The 25,129-nt window shown below is 35.7% G+C and overlaps 1 protein-coding gene across 1 annotated transcript in view; it reads left to right on the forward strand.

The window, feature by feature from the left end:
• SEL1L2 (SEL1L2 adaptor subunit of ERAD E3 ligase) overlaps nucleotides 1-25,129 on the forward strand; it is a 160,507-nt gene that overhangs the window by 111,134 nt on the left and 24,244 nt on the right. Inside the window, exons 11-17 of the mRNA XM_023494876.2 lie at nucleotides 712-780; nucleotides 2,886-2,963; nucleotides 13,860-13,922; nucleotides 15,030-15,117; nucleotides 22,352-22,500; nucleotides 23,653-23,818; nucleotides 23,942-24,016. Coding sequence (XP_023350644.1) covers nucleotides 712-780; nucleotides 2,886-2,963; nucleotides 13,860-13,922; nucleotides 15,030-15,117; nucleotides 22,352-22,500; nucleotides 23,653-23,818; nucleotides 23,942-24,016 — 688 coding nt within the window. The remainder of the gene's footprint in view (nucleotides 1-711; nucleotides 781-2,885; nucleotides 2,964-13,859; nucleotides 13,923-15,029; nucleotides 15,118-22,351; nucleotides 22,501-23,652; nucleotides 23,819-23,941; nucleotides 24,017-25,129) is intronic.

A 25,129-nucleotide genomic window follows, 5' to 3' on the forward strand; every position in this document is an offset into this window, starting at 1 on the left:
TTATGTTCAATCCTGGGTGTGAAACAAGTGTCTTGTCTCATGTCTGACTCTCTCCCAATTTCATTTAAAAAGGTATTCATCTCATGTTCATGTGTGCTAGAAGCCTAACTTCAATTACTAGTACTTTGAATTGTAATGAAAAAAAGAAGTGAATATATAGTTCAAGAACATGGCTTTGAATCTCAGATCTCTTACTTGCTACAAATATGACCTTGGTTGGTCACTTTGTCTCCATGGACTACTTTATTCCTCTATAATATGAAGATGTGACTTCTAAGGTCCCAAATAATTGTCAACCTAACAGTTCAGGGTCTCTAACCCATAAATACATTATTTTTATTAATGTTTTACACACACATACAAAAATTTATTTTTACTGCTAGAATATAGTTTACTAATATAGAATATTTTTACTGCTAATAGAATATAGTTTACTAATAGATTTTAGATCTGTAAACTGTTCTAATTTTAACCTATTCTAGATTAACAAAGTAAGTCTTCTTGTAGGACTTAATTTTTACCCTTCTTAAATTAATAAAAAGTAGTCAAGCATATACTTTATTAAGTTTTAACAAATAGCAATATTTATGCATTTAAATGTTAAATATGTACTTTCACAATAGCCATTTTCAGAGTCAAAAGTACAGTTTAATTAGTCATTTTCTTGAGCATATTCGTGAATGTCAGTGATATTGTTTCCTTCTTCTTTAGAAAGCATTATACTACTTCTTGAAGGCAGCCAAGGCAGGAAGTACAAATGCCATGGCATTTCTGGGAAAGGTACATATTTTCTTTTGATTAATACTTTAAATTTTATTGTGACACATCAGTGATGAACTAGAATCCCTCTGAGAAAATAATAATATATAAAAGCAAATGACCAGCTATTGTGTAGTCAGGATTTTATAGGCGCCAATAAACATAAAGGTCTAAAATGAAAAATTAACTACATATTATGGAAGATAACTTCATTTATTCAGGAAAAGCCTGGTCTTTGGAAATCGGTATGGAAAGCCGTATTTACCCATGAATAGGTGGGTAAAGAACTGAACAGGTCACCTGGTAAAGTAGGCTTCTACTCACGCAATGATAAAAGGAATCTATCACTTATGGGTCTTCATAAGCAATATAGACTTGCTCTCCAACACTGGGTCCTCCTTCTCTTTATGTCTCTTTTCAATCCATATCTCTCCTTTTACTTTCTTGAATAAGAACATGCATCCAGATTCCTGAAATCAATAGGGTCAGTAGCTCCTAATTTGACTTTCCCAAAGTAGAGTTGTTAATGTTTTGGAATTAAGAGGCTTTCTTCCTCCTTTCTTCCTCTCTCCATTACAAAAATCTTAAAATTTCACTCTTGCCTGCCGATCTCTCCCACCAATAGTTGACCAACTTTTTAGATTTTGTGTACTAAATTTCATTGGTAATCATGAGAACAAGCCTGTTTTTCTTATATATTCAGGATTGATGAACTCAGAGACCATGGTATGGTTGAGGGACACTGATGTACTTATTGAAATTTAGCATATGAGGAGAGGAAGACTGATTCAGAGAAATCTTGAGAAATAAGGGAGGTGTATGGAGAGAGATGGATGACTACAACAAGGATATGGATTTAACGAGCCTCAAAGAAAAGAAAAATTGTGAAATAACAGTGGCAAGAGGACAGAGAGTGAGCAGCAAACAATATGTCATCTTGATAGGATAAGAAATGCCTCAGGAGCTTTGGGAGAAAAAAATGAATGAGAAATCATTAAGTGCTGATTATGTGCCAAGCACAATGCTAGGCACTGGAAATACAAATATAAAAGTGAAAAGTTTATAATAAAACAGGGAGAGTCAACATACACTCATACAAGAGAGTAGTGGTCAGAGAAGGATATTTTGATTTGGAAAAGTTACAAGGATAGAGAATAAAAGCAAAGCAAAGTGGACATAGGAACTCTTTCCCACAGCAGTGGCTGTATAGATTTAATTATGGTTGCAGAACTGAAGTAGGAGAGTAAAAGGTATGCACAAGGTGACAAGGCAGCTGGTGAAATGATATCTAAGAAGTAGAATGAAGAAGAACTAGAACAGGCCAGATGAATTATCCCAGTCAGAACAGCAGAAATTCTAGTGTGAAGGCTCTAGAGCTGGAAAAAAGTTAATTAAGTCCTTCAGGGCATGATCTCTTGGGAGGCAAGTCCTCTGGTTGTCCAGAAAATTAAGTGAAGCATGGTTGGACTTGGCTGACCATTGTAAGATGATCACTAGTGTGTACAGTATGTTTACAAAGTAAGAACTGGAAGCTAAAAGATCCAAATCCACCAAAGCAGGGTTTCTGGTGCAAAAGAAGGTGGAAAGAATGTCAAGTAAAAAGATCCATGAAAAAAGGGAATTTCTCACCAAGAGGGAGGAGAGAGCACCATGGAATGAGAAGGGAGAAAAGAATATGAGGCTATGTGGGTATAGAACTAAAATAGGTAAAGATGAGATTCTAGGGAGTATGTGTAGGGGAAGGTGAATTTTGCATAGCAAACACTGACCATGAATTATGAAAGATAGGGGGAACTAAATCTGGAAACTGGTTTGCCGTTGCATGGAGCTATCCCAAACATTATTGTAATGATAAAATGAGAGAATATTTGTAAAGCACCTTACAAACCTTAAAGCATTATATAAATGTTAGCTATGTTATTATTATAACTGTTATTACATACAGATTAGACTGGATAATTTCTTAAGATCCCTCCTACATGTAAAATTGTATAATTCTGTATGAAATGTACAAATGACAGGATCAAAAAGGGAAGCACCTAATCCATTGCTTTCCCATCAGGCAAGATCATTCCCAAACATTCCCTATAGGTTCCCTTACAATTACTCTTCTTTGTTTTTCTTAGATGTACTTGGAAGGCAATCCTGCAGTACCACAAAATAATGTCACTGCTTTTAAATACTTTTCCATGGCTGCTAATAAGGTATGAAAATGTATCATCATGAAAATGTAAAATGTTTCATTTTTGTAAATGATGAACTAATATAGTAGAGATGAGCTTAAACCGCAAGCATTTTATTGATAATGGATGAGTTTTGTAATCTAGGGCAGTGAGATAGTACTGACAATATTAATGTTGGTGAAAACTATTCTCGCCCTCCTAATAATTATAGCTTCTAACTCTCTTAAGACATCACTCTGTGTTGCATACCAGCTGCTGATACACTTTGGTAGAGGAAGTTTCCTTCCCAAGAGTTTCATCCACAGATGAAGTCACTAATCCAAACCAAAAACAATTTTTAAAAATGTTTTAGGGCTTTAAAATGCTTTCCTCTCAACATCCCTGGGATAGCGCTCTGGTTCTGAAATCAGGAAATCCTGAGTTCAGATATGGCCTCAGCCACTTATTGGCTGTGTGACCCCCAGGGAAAACACTTAACCCTGTTTGCCTCAGTTTCCTTATCTATAAATTGTCTTGGAGAAACAAACAGTATCTTTGCCAAGAAAACCCCAACTTGGGTCAGGAAGAGTCAGACAGGACATAAACGACTCAACAAGAACATCCCCCAGAGATAAGTGGTACATATGTAAGTATATACTTATCCTCATTTTAAATGAGGAAAACTGAGATTGGAATAGAGGCCAGTCAGTGGCACAATGGGTAGAGCTTTATGCTTAGTCAAAAAAATTGAACTCAAAAGCAGCCCCAGATCCTTGCTAACTGTGTGACCCTAAGCAAGTTACTAAACTGATATCTACTTTAGTTTCTTTACTGAAAAATGGAGATAATAATAGTACCTTCTGGTGGTGTTGTAAGGATCAAATGAGATAACATTTGTAAAATGCTTTTTAGCACAGTACCTGGCACATAGGAGGCACTAAATAAATGCTTTTTATTTCCTTTTCCCTTTCCTTCCTCCTTCAAGTACCATAGGAATATTAAAGCTTAGAAGAAAATGCTCAATAAATCTTAAAAGTGCCATGTGAAAGTGAAGTATTACTAAGGAGTGAAAAAAAGAATTTTTGCCTTATTGCTAATAAAAGTAAATGATAAAAGTCCAAGGTGCACCTTCAATCGTACTATTGAAAGCTAGAAAGAAATCTAAAGATACTTTAGGCCAGCACTTCATTTTATGAATAAGAAAAATAAATTTTGGAGATGGTAAAATATTTGCCTAACTTCATAGATGTAGTGAGTAACTTTTAAAATTTAAACTTGGGTCACTGGACTCCAATTCGTGGGTTTTCTCCATTATATCCTCCTCGTCAGCAATGGGACAGACAAAAAAAAACTGACCTTTTCCCTTTATCTGTGCAGAAAAATAGTCCTCTGTCTTAGGGTACCAAAAGAAAGAAATGGAAAGAAGATAATGAAGTTCTAAATACATAGACCATATAATTGCACAAATATTACAATACTAACATCTTTTTTTTGACAAAGATACTGGAGTTGTTTGTCATTTCCTTTTCCAGCTCATTTTATAGATGAGGAAACTAAGGTAAGCAGGATTAAGTGACTTGCCTAGGGTCACAAAGCTAGGAAGTATCGAGGTAGGATTTGAACTCAGGAAGATGAATCTTCCTGACTTCAAGCCTGGTTCTCTATCCACTGTGCTGCCCTAAAACAGCTATGCTAAATCCTCTAATTCTACATAGTGTGAAATATTTTATTCCCTAAGAATTAAAAATTGGGATAATAATACAATTGTTTTGAAAAATTATTATTTTAGTAAAATCTGCTCATACCTGCTGATATTGTGGCACAAATTACTTGGGAAGACTATATAAAGCTTTCTGCCGTATGGCATACTGGATAGACTACTGAATTTTGGAGATAAGAAGTAGCTTCAAAAACCAACTCAGAAACCCACTAGCTATGTGACTATAGGAAAACCATCTAACTTTTCTGAGCATCATTTTCTATATCTGTAAAATGAGGGTGGTTGGTGGTAGTGATTGCTTCAAGAATACATGAGATCATTCAAGTGAATACTTCCTTTCCCAATGCAGATTACAATCCCTTCATGACCAAGTAGACAATTTAGTGGGGTGACCAAAAAAAGCATAGCCCGGTGGTTTACCATAATAAATCTGCCTGAGCCTAGTGATTCAGTGGATCGAGTCAGAAAGATCTGAATTCAAATTCAAATGACCCTGGAAAAGCTACTTAATTGTTTTCTGTTTTAATTTACTCAACTATAAAATAATGATAGTAATAGCACCTATATTCCAAAATTATAGAGAGGATCAAATATTTGTAAAGCACTTAGCACAGTGCCTGGCACATAATAGGTGTTAAATAAATACTCGTTCCCTTTCTTCCTCATTTGGAATCTACTATTCAGTTTATATTTTAACTCTAACTGGTTAGGACTCTCCAGAACCCATTCTACTCTGGCATAGTCTCTGAAAAGCCTGGGTCAGCACTTTGTCATGATGAGGCAACCTAGACAGCTTTAATGGACTCTCTTTTTCGATTTGTATAATTATTGTTGCTTATATTATTATGAAGTGATATTTATAATTATTCATTATTTGACTTCTATAATTATTGCTCGGTATATTTCTCTGTAATCAGATTATGGTGAAAGTGGAAGAGTCTAAAAGGGGAGGAGGAGAAAAAGAATAGGGAAAATGAAGGTGGGCAAGGATCTGGAAAACAGTGCAATTTCATCTACCCCAAATAATTTCAGATCTATGATTGGTTTATAAACTGATCTCAGCCTATTCTATTTCTATTCTATGAAATATGACCAGCAATTATCTGGGACTTGATATATAATCAAATCTGACAATAAGCTTCCCACCTTTGTATCCAAATGAAATATTAAGTCATTCTCCAGTCTATTATTTTTCATAACATAGTGTAGGTGTGGCCAAGGATTAATTCATTAACCTGATGCTTCAAAAGACTTCAATTTCTTGGCAGAAATATTTGAGTGGTTTGCCATTTCCTTCTTCAGCTCATTTTACAGGTGAGAAACTGAGGCAAACAGGCTCAAGCAACTTGGCCAGAGTCACACAGTTAGTAAATGTTTGAGGCCAGATTTGAACACATTAAGATGAGTCTTTCTGGTTCCAATCTCAATGCTTTATCTACTATACCACCTAATTGTTCCTTCTTTACCTTTAGCAGCTTGAATTTACATTCACATGTGTCCATGCCCCAATGCAAATCTATATATGTCACATCTATTATTATTTCTTTGAATCACATTATTGAAACATAGAACTTATGGAGCTTTAGACAAGAGTATGATATGGCAAAGAGTTTATTAATTTTGTTTTAATTATCTCCAAATTCATTTAGTCTTCCCACAATTTTCTGTATAAATTACACACATGCCCCTACACACTTATTAGAATTCTCCCTCCATACCACAAATTTTCTATCCATATCCAACTAGGTCTTCAAAATCCAGCTCATGTGCCCCCTTCCATGATACTTTCCCAGACTCTAGTGCACTTCAGAGTCACTTTTCCATCCACTGAAATCCTAGAGTACTTCTTGTCTGTACAATTTATTTGACAATTTAAAATATTCTACCTTGAGGCATCTCTGGCATTATTTTACTAAATATATGCATACATATATTCATACCTTATTTCTCCCACTATCTCCTCCCAAAACTAGAGTATAAGTATCATTAGAAATTATACTTCTATTTATTCCTTACAGTGCCTAGGCTAATGGCAAAAATTCAATAAACACTGGTTGAATTAGAAAACTATATATCTTGGACATAAGTTAAGTAAAATAGGGAAAGTCTTTGATCCTAGATGCTCTAAATATAACCTTTAGCACAAAGCTTCTTAAACTTTTTCTGCTCACTAACCCCCTTTTTTCCCCAAAAAATTTTTTACTGACCCCACATTCAGTAAAGTCACACTGAAATAATTTAAAATATAATAATGGAGAAGTAGAATTGAGTGAATTGTACCTAGGACCTGAGTACTACTACCTATGTGAACATTCATAAATCATTTAATGTTGAATTCAGTTTCTTAGTATCCAATGTGGGGATAATACTAATGTAGTACTTATCTCACTTCATTATTGTGAGGAGCAAATGGGATTATGCATGTTATGTAATGAATAATGTCTGTTATTGTAATATTAAGGACCTTCTAAGACCAAAATAGTTGTTGGTTGTTGTTGAGTCATATCCAATTCTGACTCAGGATCCAATGGATTGTAGCATATCAAGCTCTTCTATCCTCCATTTTCTCCCAGCATCTGTCCAAACTCATATTTATTGCTTCATAGAAGCAATATCTAAATATCTTATCTCTCTGCCATCTCCTTTCTCTCTTGCCTTCAATCTTTCCCAAAAGCAGGATTTTTTTCCAATGAGTCCTATCTTTTCATGTGGCCAAAGCATTTAAACTTCAGCTTAAGTATTTGAACTTTCAGTGATTAATCAGAAATAATTTAACTATTATATGATTTGATTTTTTTATTGTCCAATGTACCCTCAAAAGTCATCTTCAGCACTGTGATTTGAAAGTGTTGATTCTGTAGGACTCAGATTTTCATATAGTCCAACTCTCATACATTGCTATTAGATAAACCATAGCTTTGACTATATGGACCTTTGTCAACAAAGATCTTTGTTCTTTAATATGCTGCCCAGAGTTGACATATCTTTGCTTCAAGGAATAAGAGATTTTTTTAAATTTTGTGGTTCTTGTCCCTGTCTGCAGTGATCTTTGAAGCCTGGAATGTAAATTTTGACACTGCTTCTGTTTCTTCTCCCTCTATTTGCCAGAAAGTGATGGGATCAGTTGCCAAGATCTTATTTTTTTATGTTAAACACAAAACCAGCTTTAACACTTTCTTCTTTGACTCTCATCAAGAGGCTTCTTAATACTTCACTTCCTGCCATCAGAGTAGTATTGTCTGCACATCTGAGATAATTGATATTTCTCCTGGCAACCTTAATTCCAATTTTTGATTCATCTATTCTGGTATTTTGCATGATGTACTTTGCATAAAAGTTAAATAAATGAGGTGACATTTATAGCTTTGTCACACTTCTTTTCCAATCTTAAATTAATCAGTAGTTTCATGTTTTATTCTGTTACTTCTTGATCTGCACACAATTTCCTCAGGAGACAAGTAAAATAATCTAGTGCTCCCATCTCTTTAAGGACTTGCCACATTTTATTGTGATCCACACAGTCAAAAGCTTTAATGTAGTCAAAGAAGCAGAAGTAGATTTTGGGGGGATTCCCTTCCTTTCTATAGCATACCAGGCTCTTTTTTCTTCCGCTTTCTCCCAACATCTGTCCAATGAATACTTCCATGATCTAGCAAACTAGCAATTTGGTCTCTAATTCCTCTGCCTCTTTGAAAACCAAACTGCTCTTCTGGTAAATTTTGATTCACATATTGCTAAACCTAGCTTGTAGGATCTTAAGCATAACCTTGTTGGCATGTGAAATGAGTGCCATTATTCACTAACTTGATTTAGGGACATTGCCCTTCTTTAGGATTGGGGTATAAATTGATCTTTTCCAATCTAATGCCAACCGTTGAGTTTTCCAAATTTGTTGGCATATTGAGTGCAACACTTTAATAGCATCATCTTTTAGGATTTTAAATAGTTTAACTGATATTCTATTACCTCCAGTAAAGTTGCCTTATTGTTAGCAACACTTCCTAAGATACATTTAACTTCACTCTCCAGAATGTATGGTTCTAGTTCAGTAATCATATCATCCTGGTGATCAATGATGTTACAATCTTTCTTGTATAATTCTTCCATTATTCTTTCAACCCCTTCTTAATCTCTTCCATTTCTGTTGTCTCTCTCATTTTTGTTTTTTATCATGACCATTTTTGCACAAAACATCCCCTTGAAATCTCATCTCTTTACCATTCTATTGTTTTCTTCTATTTTTTGCATTGTTATTTAAGATTGCTATCTCTTTTTGACTATTCTTTGGAATTCTGCATTATTGGGTGTATCTTTCTCTTTCTCCTTTACTTTTCACTTTTCTTCTTTTCTCAGCTATTTGTAAAGTCCCATCAATCAACCGTTTTTCTTTTTCTTTGGAAGGTTTTTTTGGTGCAGCTTTCAGTACAATATTGTGACCCTGTATCCATAGTTCCCAGCTCTACTCTCTTACATCTATTCATCACTTCCACTAAATATTCATTTTTGATGTTATTTAGGTCATACCTATGTGGCCTAGTAGTTTTTCTACTTTCTTCAATTTAAGTCTGAATTTTGCAATAAAAAGCTCATGATCTAAGCTACATTCAGTTCAGGTCTTGTTTTAACTGATTGTAAAGAGCAGACTTCTTAAACGTTTCCATTTGTGACCCCTTTTTTATCTGAGAAACTTTTTCACAAGCCCAAGTTTATAGATCTATAAAATAGGTATACAAATAAAATATTTATTAATAACAAATCATAATTTTTGATTGCCATGTTCAGTTGTGTGACCCTACATAGGTTTGTAACTCATAATTAAAGAAGCCTTGGTGTAGTGTTTCTCCACATTTGATGTAGAGTATATAATCAATCTGATTTTGATATTGATCACCTAGTGATGTTCATGTACAGTCATCTTTTTGGGTTGTTGAAAAAGAGTATTTGCTATATCTAAAGAGTTATCTTGACAAAACTCTATTAGCCTCACTTTCCTGTAATTCCAATTATAGTTTGATTTTCTGCTTTAGTGTTCCAGTCCCTTATGATGTATATGACTTTTTTTGTTGTTATTTCTAAAAGAGCTTATAAGTCTTGATAGAAGTGATCAATTTTAGCCTTTTAATCAGTGATTAAGACATCAAATTGTATTACCCTGATGTTGAATGGATTACCTTGGGTTGAAAAGATAACAGTTTATTATTTTTGAGATTGTGACCCAGTGCCACTTTTCTTACTCTTTTATTGACTATGAATACTATTCCCTTTCTTTTAAGAGATTCTTGCCCACAGTAGTTTCAATTGAATTTAATTCACTCTTCCCATCCATTTAATTCACAAACACCTAAGATATCAATGTTTAATTTGTCCTATTTGACTACTTACCAAGCTTACCTTGGTTCATAGATGTTTCATTCCAGATTCCAATGCAGTATTGATCTTGATATTTATATTGATTTTTTCTTTTTGTCATCAGACACATCCACAACTGAATTTCCTTTTAGCTTTGTCCCAGTTGCTTCATTAATACTGGAATAATTGTCTTCTGCTTTTCCTCAGTAGCATGTTGGACCTGAAGGGCTCATCTTCTGGTAGTTATATTTTATCATTTTAATACTGTCCACAGGATTTTCTTGGCAATGATACATAAATGATTTGCCATTTCCTCCCATGGATCACCTTTTGTCAGATCTCTGGACTATGACCTGTCCTTCTTGGGTAGTTCTACATAGTATAACTCATAGTTTCATTGAGCTATACATGCTTCTCCCCAACAAAAGTGATTCAGGGGAGTCTAAAACAGCTCAAGTAGCCCGACACATGTCCAAGTTGTAAGTTTATTAGAAGATGAGCTACTCCCATAATTATATGATACTTTTTCATATCATAGGTGAATATAAGGTGCCTGATTTTGCTCCAGCTAACTCCCATTAAGTTTCAATATTCGCAGATTAGATTGGGACAGAAGGTTTATACGGAGAAGGAAAATTATATCCCCTGATCTATATAAGTATAGAATGTCCTTTTAACTCGTTCAACAACCTACTCCCTTGATGTATATGTATGAAGAATTAAGCTAAAACTTTCATTGAATTTTTTTAAAAACATGATAGTCTCACAATTCCCTTGAAATATTTTTTTCACTATGTTTATAAGGGAAATCATAGTAAATAGATTGATTTTTAAATGAACATGCCATAGATGCTACCTTACCAACCTGCATGCTACTGGAAAGTAGATGGTAACTTGTATCTTCAAGAAAAATGAACCAACAGTTTTGATGAATAAAAAACAAGAAAAATAATCATAAACTTCCATTTAATTCTTATTAAGCTTAAGTTTGATTTCTACTGCTAGGTTTGACTCTATGGTACTAGGCATTTCAGAGATTTTTGATACTCTTCATGATAAATGTGCAATATTAATATAAATTAATTAAATTTAATATTAATTAAATAATTTAATTAATACTAATAGATTAATCTGGATACATATTTGCACATATGTTATAATGAGGAAATATTTAACTTAAACTTAACTTTTGCTCATCTGTAGTGGTAAAACAAGGAGAGGGTGCAAATAATTTGAAATCCAAGTAAACACAGAATCTAATCCAGCCTGTTCCCACCTTTACCTCTTCTTACATCTTACTTTCTTTCACATATTCTGTGCAGTAACACCTGCTCTTTCTTGCACAAGACACACCATCTTAAACTTTGTGCGTTTTTCACTGGAAGTCTCCCACAACTGGAATTGTTTCCCTCCTACCTTCTTTTAGGTATTAGTTAAAATCTTATCTTCTGCAAAAACCCTTTTCCATACCCCCTTAATGATAGTACCTTCCTTCTAAGATTAGCTCCAATTTATCCTGTATATATTTTGTTTGTACATAGTCTTTTAGATGTTATCTTCCCATTAGACTGTGAAAGCAGGATCTACTTTTAACCCTTTTTTGTACCTCCAGGGCTTACCATTGTACTGTATTTATAGGAATCATTAATAAATGTTTGTCAATTTGACTTGACTATATAACACAGTGAATAGAATGTCTCAGTTGAAAATTGAATGGATGCTCATCAGGTTGGGAAATGGTTAAATAAGTTATCCTGTATGTATGTCACGGAATATTATTGTTCCATAAGAAATAATCAGCAGGATGATTTCTGAAAGACCTGGAGAGACTCATATAAACTGATGCTAAGTGAAGTGAGTAGAATGTATTAGAACATTGTATACAGCAACAAAATTATGTGATGATCAACTGTGATGGACTTGACTCTTTTCAACAATGGAGTAATTCAGGACAATTCAGAAGGATTTGTGATAGAATCATCTGCATCCAGGAGCAGGACTGTGGGAACTGAATGTGATCATAACTTAGTATCTGTACCTTTTTTATTATTGTTTGCTTGCTTTTTTTTCTTTCTGATTTTTTTCCTTTTTGATCTGATTTTTCTTGTGCAACATAATAAATGTGTAAATATGTATAGAAGAATTGCAATGTTTAACATATATTGGATTGTTTGCTGTCTAGGGGAGAGGGAGTATGGGGAGAAAGGAGAGAGAAAAACTTGGAACACAGGGCTTTGCAGGGGTGAATATTGAAAACTATCTTTGCATGAATTTTTCAAAAGCTATTATTAAACATTTTTTTAAAAAGAAAAAAAAAAAAGTATGTCTCAGACTCAGGAAACCCTGAAGCCAAGTCCCACTCCTTATTAGCTGTGTAACTTTGGGCAAGTCACTTAAACTCTCATTGCCTCCCAGATAACTCTAAGATTCTAAGTTACGTGATAGTTATTGATCTTCATTGATAGGAATTTGTTCATACCAATTAAATTAAAGATCCAGAACCTCCCAAAATATATTTTCAAACTTTATTTAAGCACTAAGGTCAAATCTAGTGGTCATCCTGCCATCTGGGGGAGGGGGTGGGGGATAAGAGAGGAAAAATTGGAACAAGAGATTTGGCAATTGTCAATGCTGTAAAGTTACCCATATATATAACCTGTAAATAAAAAGCTATTAAATAAAAAAATAAAATAAAATAAAAGAACTAAGGTCAACACCCCTTTCCCCTAATCTGTTTGGCCAGTTGTTGTTCAGTCTTGTCCAACTCTTCATGACCCCATTTAGAGTTTTCTTGGCAAAGATACTGAAGTAGTTTGCCATTTCTTTTTCCAGCTCATTTTACAGATGAGAAAACTGAGACCAACAGAATTAGGTGACTTACCCAGAATCATACAACTAGTAAATGTGTGAGGCCAGATTTGAATTCAGGAAGGACGAGTTTTTCTGACTTCAGGACTGGCACTTTATCCACAGTACCACTTAGTTGCCCATTTGAAAAGAACTACTAACAAATGGGGAATAGAGAATTCTGAGTTTCACTTTTTCTTTTCTTCTCTTCCTACTGATGGAAGTGAAAGTGATGCGGGAAAGATTCCAATCTTTGATTCCCAACCCCCCCCCCCCCAGTTAATGTAAATTACCCTTTGACTCACAAATCCTGGTCCCTTTGAATTCCAATAAAAGATCGGGACCTGTCCCAGCCCCACTCTGATCTGAGCCAACTTTGGGGCTACACCCCAAAACCCCTCGAGCTAAGTCTCCTATTACAAAAGAGCCACGCTGGGAACCTCTCTTTGCAGAGATTCCAAACATGGTAGCCATGTGAGGACCCTCTGTCCACTGGACCCTCTGTCCAGTGCCCTCCTTATCTCTACCTTCTATCTCCTACTTCTAAACTCAATAATAAACCTCTTTTATCAATCTAGCTCTCTAGGCCAATAAATGCTTTTATTGGGAATTCCGCGCAGCTACTAGACCTCATATACCGCCGTATCCTTGCGCCAAATCCAAGGGGGTTGCAGGGGAGCTCTCTTTGACTTCCTGTACCCCAAATCTGCCACTAGACCTTAACTAAATCCTAATTTCATTTAGGTCCCCCAAATCTAGACCTCAACATTTGGTCTATACCTCAACAAAAGGAAGATCTAATGAGAATAATGTATGTAAACCACTTTGCAAACCTTAAACTAACATGTACATTTCAAATAATGTTATCAAAAATAGCCAAAAATAGGAAGGAGATGCAAAAAAGTGAGTATGATTCATGTTCTAAATAATCTAATTATTATTTAATGCTAATTTCCTTTAGTAAATTCTTTCAATAGTTTGCTAGGAGTTTTAAAAATTATGTTCATAATACATCATTTTAGGGCAATGCAATTGGACTCCATGGACTTGGCCTTATTTATTTTCACGGAAAAGGAGTTCCTGTGGTAAGTAGATTATACTAACCTTTCACAATTTGGGGAAGAAAGATAAATTTCATGATAATTCACTGTTCACATGTAAATCAAGATCTTTGTAAGCTGAATTCATCATGTCTTACAAGAGAGGATAAAAATCAGTAATATATTTTCCCTAAAGGGCTAGACAAAGGAGTAGCAGTAAGTGAGGAGGTGGGACATAATTTATTAAGATCCCAAGTATGATCCTAGCTAACTGATTGTCAGTCTTTTGATCATTATTCAACAAAAGCTATTTGCTATGTAATTTCTTAGAAAGCATGGAATAATTTTTGTTTTGCCTTTTCTTTTGACAGAAAAATTGTTAATATAATGACATAAAAATTGTTAATATCAAAAAACCCCAAAATTGTTCATATCAATTGTAATATCATATTCTACTCCCTCCTAATGATCCCAGTGATGTCAATTCCAGTAGTCCTTGAATTCCTACTTTTAAGATATTTTCAATTAGATTGAGTTGAGCCATACCCTGAGTCCTCCCCATTCTGTGACTTTTTTCTTGTAAACAAAGTCAGTTTGATCCAAATCAGCTTCAAAAATGAAGTGGTTTTCCTTGCACAGATTTCTGGGAACAGCTGGCATTTCATGAGCAGGGTTTACTACCTAATATGATCCTTCCACCTCCTTTTCTCCAAAAAGTATAAGAACTTTTCCAGTAGGTCTTCTAGTGGGACATCCCCCCAGAGTGGTAGTTTTGCTAAATTATCGCAATTAAAGATGCTTTATTCCTCCACTTATCAGTTTGATTTATTTCAGGACTTGATACTTTACATTCCATGAATATAACAGACACATAATAAATACTTGTTGAGTTGAATTGAATTTTATTAAAATCAGAGATAATTCCTAACACATAGTAGGCCTTTAATAAATGCTAGCTGACTAGCATACTAAATATAGTCATCTTTATGACAAATAAAGTAACAGAGGTCAGGGAAGTTCATGGTATTTCTGATACTATTTACTTTTTTTTAGAAAGAGTGTTTTGTTCTGCCCTTCAAAAAATATAGAAGATAATTGTTACCATGGTGTTACACATTTACCTTTGAGTTACAGAATGTAATTATCTTCCAGGATTACGATGAAGCTCTTAAATTGTTTCAGAAAGCTGCAGAGAAAGGTTGGCCAAATGCACAGTATCAGTTAGGATTCATGTATTACTGTAAGTACTATAAATACTGCTTCTTTGTTCAGAATAATAAATACATTATTCATTTCTTCCCTCGTGAAAAAGAAATAAAGGGTTGGTAAATTGGAGGTTTTCCCTTAAGTGATCTGCACACAATTGGATACTCTAGATCACTCAGTGGTGAAAGATTGCTCATTCCTAACCTTTTAAAAATGAATAGCATTGAGGCAAAACCAAAAAAAATTTTTTTAAATGAATAGTCTTCTTTTTCTCCTTTGAAATTTCAAAGGGGGGTAGTGATAGACCTTCTGAAGGGAAAGTATGGGAAGATGTGGGTCCTGAATTTTTATGGGGCAGAATGATGCTCAGTTGATTTCAGCTACATCATCTGTTCCTTGGTAGCTAGGACAGTTTGCTATCCACATATTTTATCAGTGGCAAGCACAGGAGAAAACCTGAAAGCAGTTATCTTCTCTACCTACTTCCTTTTTGGGAGTATCTAGACAAGGCTATTCTCTAAGCAGAGTAGGACCTACCAGAAACAAATCAGTGGCTTCCAGTCTTTGCCGTCAACTCCTCTGCCATTGTCAGGGGAAAATCAAACATCATTCCTTGTTTCTAGTTTGCTCTACATGCAGTTCTAGACCCAAGGTTCCCTTCTTCCAAAAAAGAAAGTGAAAATTAACAGACTGGGTCCAATAAGGCTTCACATACCTTAGTGAATCATCCTGCCTCATTTCCTTTTTTCCCTAAATTATTAGCCAAGTTCTGAGCAGCCCAGAGTGCATTTGGAAAGACTGATCTTAGTCTGGAGTGACTCCAGATGGTTTAAACCTCTTACAGACTGATTTTTGAGGGGATGTTGTTAACAAGGGCTAAGCCACCATTTAGTGTAACTTGGTCTTCAAGACCTGTTGGGTCATCCCAGAAACATTCCTTAGTTTGCTTCTGTCAACCTTTTTCCAGAGTTCAGTTTAAAAAAGACAAACAGAATTAGAATATGTAATGCTGGAGAAACTGAGCAAGACAAAGATTAGAGAGTATTTAATAATTTATTAAATGGAGAGATATACTGGAATCAAATGGATCCATGCTTTGGTCCCAGACTATCGGCTCCTAGAATCCGCAATCAGAATTCTCAATGACATATATACACGTGGCTCAGACCTAGAGGATAGACTGAGGCAGGGGAGGAGTCAGGGTACTGAGAACGGGAATATTCTAATAATTTGGGATTACAGAATGAGGAGATGGGGATATTCCTGATATTCTAATTAGTTGGGATGAGGAGAGGCACTTGATCCCTGTTAAGTCAGGAAAACCTGAATGCAAATCCAGTCACAGATACTTATTATTTTGCTCCTCTGGGCAAATTATTTAACCTCTGCCTCAGTTTAACTGTAAACTAGATTTAAATATAAACTATAAAATAGATTTCATAATGTTGAGGTTGGGAAGAGATCCTAAAAGGTTGGGGTTGCAGACTGGTGTCATGAGACGTAGTGTCTCAAAAGAATTTGTAGGCTTGAACCCATATCTAAGTCAAAGGGACAAAGTTTATTGTAATTGTAATGCCAATCGAAAAGGGCTAAGTTCCAAAAGAATTTAGCAAAAATCCTGAAAGAAAAGAAATTTATAGGACAAAGTTAATCTGAGCTTCATGTTACTTATTTGCTAATTTTATGGTTTACAAGTGGGTTTGAGGGGAGTCTATTTACTATTGTCTCAGGAACTTGGTTATCACTGACCAACAAATTATCTATCTGACAGTAATGACAGAACAGTAATGTTCCAAGGCTAGAAGACTTTGAAATCATTGACAGATTATTAGAACAATAGCATTCTTAGGTCAGAGGGCCTCAGGATAGCTAATATATCTTCCCTAAAATCTAAGGGAAGAAATGCTATTATATTCCTAGGCCAGAAGACTTTGACAATCATTGATGGACAGATTTCCATGACAATAGCACTCCAAGGTTATGAGGGGAAATTCGGGATAACAAATTTCAAAGCCAGAAGACTTTAGAATCACTTAGCACCCCAAAGTCAGGGAGATCTCCCTACTACTGCCTCTCCTAGAAGCAATACTCCATCATTTCTTCTCTCAAGCAGTCACGCCTCAAATTCATTTAGGACAAAGGGACAGAGATATCATCTTCTGGAGCTACTTCATGCTAATAAAGAGTGTAGTGGGGTCCAGACTGAGGAGGGGAGACATGCGACTTGAAGATGGTGGCAGCAACATCTAGGGGATGTTGAGTGTCAGAATCAGCCCATAATACTCAGATTAAACCAGTAGTTCATAGCTTGTAGTCTAGAGGAAACAAATCTCACAAGTAGGTTAAAAATGTGGAGCCAAAAATGAGCAAAAATAGAATAACTAACAGTGGAGTTAGTATAGGGATTAGTAGGAACAATAGCCAGGAACCCTATCCAGAGGAAAACTGGGGGGAAGGGGAGGGGAGATGAGACTTTCATGAATGTCTTGCATCCAGCCAACTTTCTCTAGGATCCTCCCAATATGAAGCTCAACCTTCCCTGAGTTGTTGATGTACATGCCACAAGAAGTATTGGCAAGGGCACAGACACCACCACTGGAGGCAAAGAGATAATCCAAGGCCAACCTATTATCTAAAACCATGTTAGTAAGAGACTCCAGAAATTCTTGGCTCTCTCAGAGAGAGTTTGAAGTTTCATTGGCCAGTTGGTTGACTGTAGCAGTCAGGTTGAAGAGGATATTCTCATGTTCTAAATATCCTAACCCAGGGAACTAGCATTGCTGTGTCTTTCCTGAAATACCAAAGAACATTTTCCCCAAATCCCTGATTTTGTCTCCTTGAATGGGTGGGAGCAGTGTTTGAAGCAGGGACATTATACACAGTGAAAGGAACACTCAGGTGGCCTAGGGTGCAAGCACCATAATGTGTAAAAGGTAGGAATTGGGTAGAGAGGATGACGGGTTGAGGAGGGTTCCAGTCAAAGGCATTCCTTTTAACAGATCTCTCAGAAACATCGAAGTAAAATGGAAAACCCATTTTACAAAGCAAAGCATATTCTTTAGGTGACAGATGGTAGCTGAGGTCAAGTTCTGTAGTAGCTTCCTAGTTAGTTGCCCCAAGGATGATTATAATTAACATGACATTATAGCAATAAGAATGTTAGTTCTCGGGAGGTTATGAAGAAGCTTCAAGGAAGATGGTGTAGAAGCTTGTGAGTGAATCTGCCAGAATAATTTTGGAACAGTTATCCTACAATTATTTCTGGGCATGGCCCATAGCCATAGGTACGGTGAGCCCTTACCCACCTGTACAGCTAGTACAAATAGAAATGGGAAACTGAGTCAGAAGGATCCCACCTTCAGCAGAGGCTAAAGTTGTTCTCTCAGCTCTTTCCCAGATAAGACATCTACCTGGGACAGTTCAGGAAGGCATTCCTGTGAATAACTTAGGGCATTTCTCTCTAATGGTGGGTTACTGACTTAATCTTCAGTCAATCATTCAAAACTCAAAAGAATATCCATTACAGTACCAAGAGATTTTATCTCTAACAGCAAATTCTACTAATCCCAGCTTAGAGCTAGATACATTATTTTATAAGTTTACCAGGACACATAGATGATTTCATGTAACATGTTTTCTATGTTTAAACTTGTCTTGGTGCATAGGATCAATCATTATACAAGCTTATAGATTATTAATAAACACATTCCTTTTTTAGGAACTATAAATCCTAAACAGGCTCATTTCTCAGGGCTGATGACCTTGCTTACCCTCATGGTTTCAAGAAAACAGACAAGCTTACAAATTAAGGGGAATCTTAGAAGCCCTAGAGAAGGGGCTGAGTTTGCTGTTGCTCACCCCAACTATTCTTTGTATTTTCATTGGCTGTGCTGTTTGATAATTCCTCCCACTCTATGTAGGGGAAAAGGTGCTGCACACCTCATTTTTGGAGGTGAATTAATAAGGCTTGCACCTCATCCCTCTTGTTCCACACACAGTGACTACCAATTTTAGATTTAACATGATTGACAATAACTCCAAATAACTTAGTTAACAATTTAAGAATTTTCCTAAGTAATAGCCAAATAGTCTTAGATATAATTTCTATTCCCTTAAATAAGTTTCCCTTTTGTTTTAGGGAGAAAATAAGACAATTCTTAAAATTGAGACAGAACAAATTTTAAAATTGATTTAATTTTAGTTAATGAAATTCCCTAAGTTCTGATTAAATGTTCTAGACAAACTGAACTTCCATTTGGTTATATTCCAATTCATGCAAATTAATTTCTCATGGAAAAGGATTAAGGAGCCAATTTTTACTGACAGGGCCCTCAGAAGTCTGACTCTAGATAAACTCAAAAGCAGGCTGTTTGTTACCAGAGTCTTTAAAGTAGTAGCAAACTGCTTTTCTGTTTTACTTAAGTTCCCAAACTCTTATATTTTCTGTTAACAGTGAGTGCAAATAGATTACAATTTCCATATTGCTTTAGTGGGCTTTGATTAGAGCTCCTTTAAACTATTTTTACTATCATGTCCCAAATAACAAATTAGAAATCATTTATTTCAACATTGTCATTGTATATTGGTCACATCTAAAAACCCATATAAAGTTATCAAATATAAAGCAATTAAATCCAGTAAAGCAGTTAATATTAATATAGCATGTTTTATTCTAAGCACTTTTGCAATCATGTGATTTTCACAACAATAATTATTTCTCTTTGCAAATCAGAAAACTGAGCAAAGATAAAATAATTTGTCACAAATTACATAGCTAATACATATCCACAACTGAAACAGAGAATGGTGGGTTTACTAAATGCAGAAGCTTATTGGCTTTCTTACCTCACACTGCCATTCTATGTGGTATCAGGGATGCCCAGATCCTTCCCAGGCAGTTGCTAAAAGCTGGAGTGACTGGTGCCAGGATCGCCTTTTGATGGTAGTTTCAGGTGCCAGGGCTCAGGGATTGCTGACCATGGAGCTTGACCCCCATTCCATCCCCATTCCCCCAAGCTGGTTTGGGGAGGTGTTTGGACAAAGTTGTGTGGGTCTCCACTGCTGTTGCTGCTTCCCCTATTTGTACAGATGGGGCAGAATTTGAGATTCCCTATGGTTTCCCTATACTTTAGCATTCTCTTTTCTTAATCTGATCTGAGATGGAGACTAGCAAACAGAGGGATTTGGGTTACATTGATCTTGTTAGCAATCTCCATAACTGAGATACACTCAGGACTCCAGGGAGCGGAGTGGAGAGAGTTCCTTAAAACCTTCTGGGATGCTTTTCCAAAGGACCAGAGGGGGACTCCAGACAAGACAGAAGTCAAGGAAGGGTTAGTAAAAAGTTGCTATTTGCCTAGTTGTTGTTTTTTTTTCTTTCAGAATAGGGTAAATTTCTGGAACTATCCCTAATGTTTCAGAAATTTTTCTTACAATCTTAAAATGACTAATTGCCAAACTTCTTAATCGTGGCTCTCAAAACTTTGAGAATCTGCTAAGATACTATTTTACTTTAATTAGCTAACTTTATTTCTGCAGCCCCCAGCTTGGTCAAAGCTGAGGTCCTTAGGAAAAAATTAGGCTTTTTCCCTTTTTAAGGTGGGAGTCATAATCTTCTCATCATTGTAACTACAGCATAGAAGTTTTTTCTTTTGTTTTTGTTCTGTTGGTTGCATTTTAAATCTTTCCAAGCAACAAAATCTAGCTCACAGAACAAATGTGACATGGACATTCTGCACAGAGATGCAGACACAGACAAAAATGACATGTAATAGGACAGTCCCATCTTTGCCAAAAGCCATAAAATTTTGCTAAAAGCCATCCTATAGCATTTCATCTCCTCTGGTGTCCCAGAGAAGGTAAAAAGGTAGCAAAAATTCTCTAGGAACTTTGCTGGTAATCCCAAGAATTTCCAAGTCTGGCCATCCCCAGTTAAAAATTTGCTGAGCGTGGAGTTCAAGACTGCCCAGAGAAGTCTTCTCCCAATTGCTTGGGGTGTTCCAACTATAGGACTGAGGGAGAAAAGATGGGAGGCTACCTTCACAAGGAGGGAATCAAGCCAGGGGAGACTAGATTCTCCTTGTAGGGGCCATCAAATGTTGAGACTGGGAAGGACCCCCAAAGGTTGGTGATTCAGACTGGTGCCACGAGGTGTCTCAAAAGAATTTGCAGGTTTGAACCTATATCCAAGTCAAGGGGCAAAGTTTATTGTAATTGTAATGCCAAAGAATTTAGCAAAGGACTGGAGAGAAAAGAGATAAATTTTTAGAAATAAGTTGATCAGAGCTTCATGTTACTTATTTGCTAATTTTATGGATTACAAGTAGGTTTGAAGGGTGGTCCATTCACTATTATCTCAGGAACTTGGTTATTACTGACCACAGATTATCTAACAGTCAGTAATGTTTGTAGGACTATCCTAAAGCTGGAAGATTTTAGAATCATTGACAGATTGTTAGAACAATAGCATTCTTAGATGAGAGGGATTCAGGATCACTAATATATCTCTCCTAAAATCTAAGGGGAGAAACATTATTATATTCCTAAATCAGAGGACTTTTACAATCATTGACGGACAGATTTCCAGAACAATTGTACTCCAAAGTTGGAGGATAGGGACCTTGGGATCCCAGATTCCAAAGCCAGAATTAGAAACACTGACAGATTTTCAGAACAGAAGCACCCCAAGATCAGGGGGAACTTCCTTATTACTCCCTCCCTTAGAAGCTATACTCCTTCAATAATAACACCTACTTCACAGGCTTACTGTGATTATAAAATGAGATACTATTTGTTAGAACAGCACCAGATACAGTAACAGACATGCAGTAGAAGGTTAATATATGTTTTTTCTCTTCCATTTGCTCTAGCCAAAACAGAACCCAGAATATTGTTCCAAACCTAGAAGTCAAAAGTGTTCTTAAGTCTTTTTTTTAAATCACCTTAGAAAAAAATCACTGCCAATTAACTTTATTAAGAAAAAAAATAGTTTTTTTTTCTTTTTTAATAAAAGTCTTCAATGGTTCTTCATTAATTCTATGAACTATTCTAGGATAGATTTCCCTTCTGACTTGATTTTCAAAAGAAAGTCTTAACAAACACTTTTCAGATGGGAACAGGGGAGAGAAGCAATGTGGGGAACCAATTTTGTTCTGAAAGGATTCTTTTAATCCTATTTAAAATCATAGCCATCAAAATGGCATTTTATATTCATAGTTTGTAACTAAAAACAGAAAAAAGGTGGTACTTAAATCAATTTTAATTTTCAGCTGGCTCTGGAGTGTGGAAGGATTATAAACTTGCCTTCAAATATTTTTACTTGGCATCTCAGAGTGGACAACCCCTTGCCATTTATTATTTGGCTGAAATGTATGCTTCAGGAACTGGAGTGCTGAGATCATGCAGAACCGCAGTTGAGGTAAATAATGAGCTTTTTAAAGTACTAGTCATTTATCATGGTGATGAGGAGACCATAGCTTTCTTGAGCTATGGGTATTTTCAATTTTACAGCTATTGTATCCTTTGCTCTTCTTTACAACATGGATGTGTGCCCTAAGGGAAGAATAATGATAGAATTTAGATGGGGAATGGGAGAGAGACAGACCAGTCTCATTCCTTCTGTCTGGAATTGAGTTTTTCATAGAGTTTGTGACCTTCCATTGAATCCTTCTGGTGTCCATCAAATTTGAAGTCTCCGTTTAAATTCATTGAAGTAATTTCTAATCAGTCTTTGATCAAGTCATTCAGGCTACTGACCACATCCATTTGAGAGAAGAGTTGCTCCTTGAAGGAACATGAGACATACACACACCCTCAATGGAGCCTTTTCCTTCCTTCCCACAGTTCAGGGGTCCTTAAGTGTTTGAATGATTGGATGACAACTTAGGGACTGATTTCTTAAGCCTCAATCAAGGAAGTATTTTTCAAAATCCTACTCAGTATTTCATTTTCCTTCATTGATTTATCAAATACTTCCTCTGCATCACTATAAATACTTCCAATGTTGCATCTGGCCTCTGTGAAACTTAGTTCAAAAGCTGCCAGCTAATAATCTATCTTTAGATTTGTTACTTTGCCAACTTCCTAATGAATTATGTATGGATAGCCTTTTTTGGTTACATAAGGGCTATTCAGCTAAAGTTGAAGTTGACCTCCCATAGAAAGCTGCCCTGGCAGTCATATCACCTATACCCCAGGGGGACCATTTTCCCTTTATCCTCTTCTTTCCAGGGCATCCAGGACTTTAGGACTCCTTTACACACAGCAGCATTGTCCAGGAAGGCCATTTATTTTAAATAGAAGTCGATAAGCACTTGTCTTGCAAAATAGCCCTTATTTAAGTCAGCAAAGTGAACATAGGCTTCCTTGTTGAAGCTAAAAAAATGAACTGCTATATTTTTATACTTCCAAAATGCATTAATTCTTCTTCCTATATAAACTATGCTTTTAAAACCCGAACTTTCTGAACAACTTGACCAGAAGGAGTTAAAATACTGGTCATTCATCATTTGCTTGAAATTAAATACAAGATCTTTTTGAACCTGTTTGATTTCTCATCCTCTTTATACAGCTTTACAAGGGTGTTTGTGAACTGGGCCGCTGGGCTGAGAAATTCCTGACAGCATACTTTGCCTATAAGGACGGTGATATAAATTCATCCCTTATTCAATATGCATTGCTAGCAGAAATGGGGTATGAAGTAGCTCAAAGCAATTCAGCATTCATTTTGGAATCTCGTAAGATAAGTTAAAATTCTCCACTATTCCTTCATCATATATACATATATATATATATACCCAATATGACTTGACTACAGGGGGTCCTGGAAGCACACTAATGGAATATCTTCTTTTTTTCAGAAAAGGCTACCATTCTTGAGAAAGACCAAATGTACCCCATGGCACTTCTTCTGTGGCACCGAGCTGCAGTTCAAGGTATAGGACACCAAGTTAAAAATAATTTGTGACTTTCTATTCCTGTTAGTCTGATTTGCTGCAGCCAGTTTCTTAGCTTGTAGAGGCAGAAAGGAGGAGAATATCAAATAGGTGACATGTCATGCTCTACTGATATTAAGGTCAGCATTGAGTTAGCTTTACTTCAAACAAGAATTTAATTCATTTCTGCAAGGATGTCTTAGCTTAAATAAAGTCAGAGGTATTTTTGAATATCCATAACATCCAAACATTAGGCTGAAAAGTGAAAAAAAAATATGTACATGCATATTTGTACATATGTACATATATAAGTAGAAATACATGTATATTTATGTATATATATATATGAATGACATATATAATTCAAATGAATTAGATGACTAAAGACTTCTTTAATGAGAATTATTGTGAATCATATTCATATAGCTTTATAAACCTTATATTTGTGTGCCTGGCATAGAGTAGAAATTTAATAAATGTTTGTTGACTTTACCATAAAGTGTAGCATTATCATCCCCATTTCACAGATTAAGAAATTTAGGGTTAGAGAGATTAAATAATCTGCCCACAGTCACACAATTTAAAAATGTGGAGCCTAGAGCAGTGGTCCTCAAAGTGTAGTGCAAAGAATTGTTGGGGTCTCTGAAACCCTTTCAGAGGGTCTACAAATTCAAAATTATTTTTTATTTCTAATATAGTAAATAGCTATAAATATAACCCATGTAAACAAAAATTCTTTGAACAGATCCTCGATAGTTTTTAAACAACATGAAGATACTGAGAACAAAGATTTGAGAACCACTGGCCTAGAGATTCTGGTTCCTATGTACTTTTCATTACCACACAGACTACATGGCAAAAGATCAATGTTTTCAAACCACATTCTCTTCATTTCTTAATAAATGATTTCAAGAGTAGGGGTTACTTGGTGGTCAGCCTTCTGGTGATGAGCTTCTCTGGCACCGAATAGTGCCAAAGTAACTCATTTTCATGTGTTTCTATAAAATCTCATATTACTGATTATCACAACTTGTAAAACTTCCCTGGTGATAGCTGACAAAGTTCAATAAAGAAAACCCAATATTAAGAATTTCTTTTCTAGCTATTACGCTT

The sequence above is a fragment of the Sarcophilus harrisii genome, chromosome 2 (assembly GCF_902635505.1).
Source record: "Sarcophilus harrisii chromosome 2, mSarHar1.11, whole genome shotgun sequence".
NCBI lineage: Eukaryota > Metazoa > Chordata > Mammalia > Dasyuromorphia > Dasyuridae > Sarcophilus > Sarcophilus harrisii.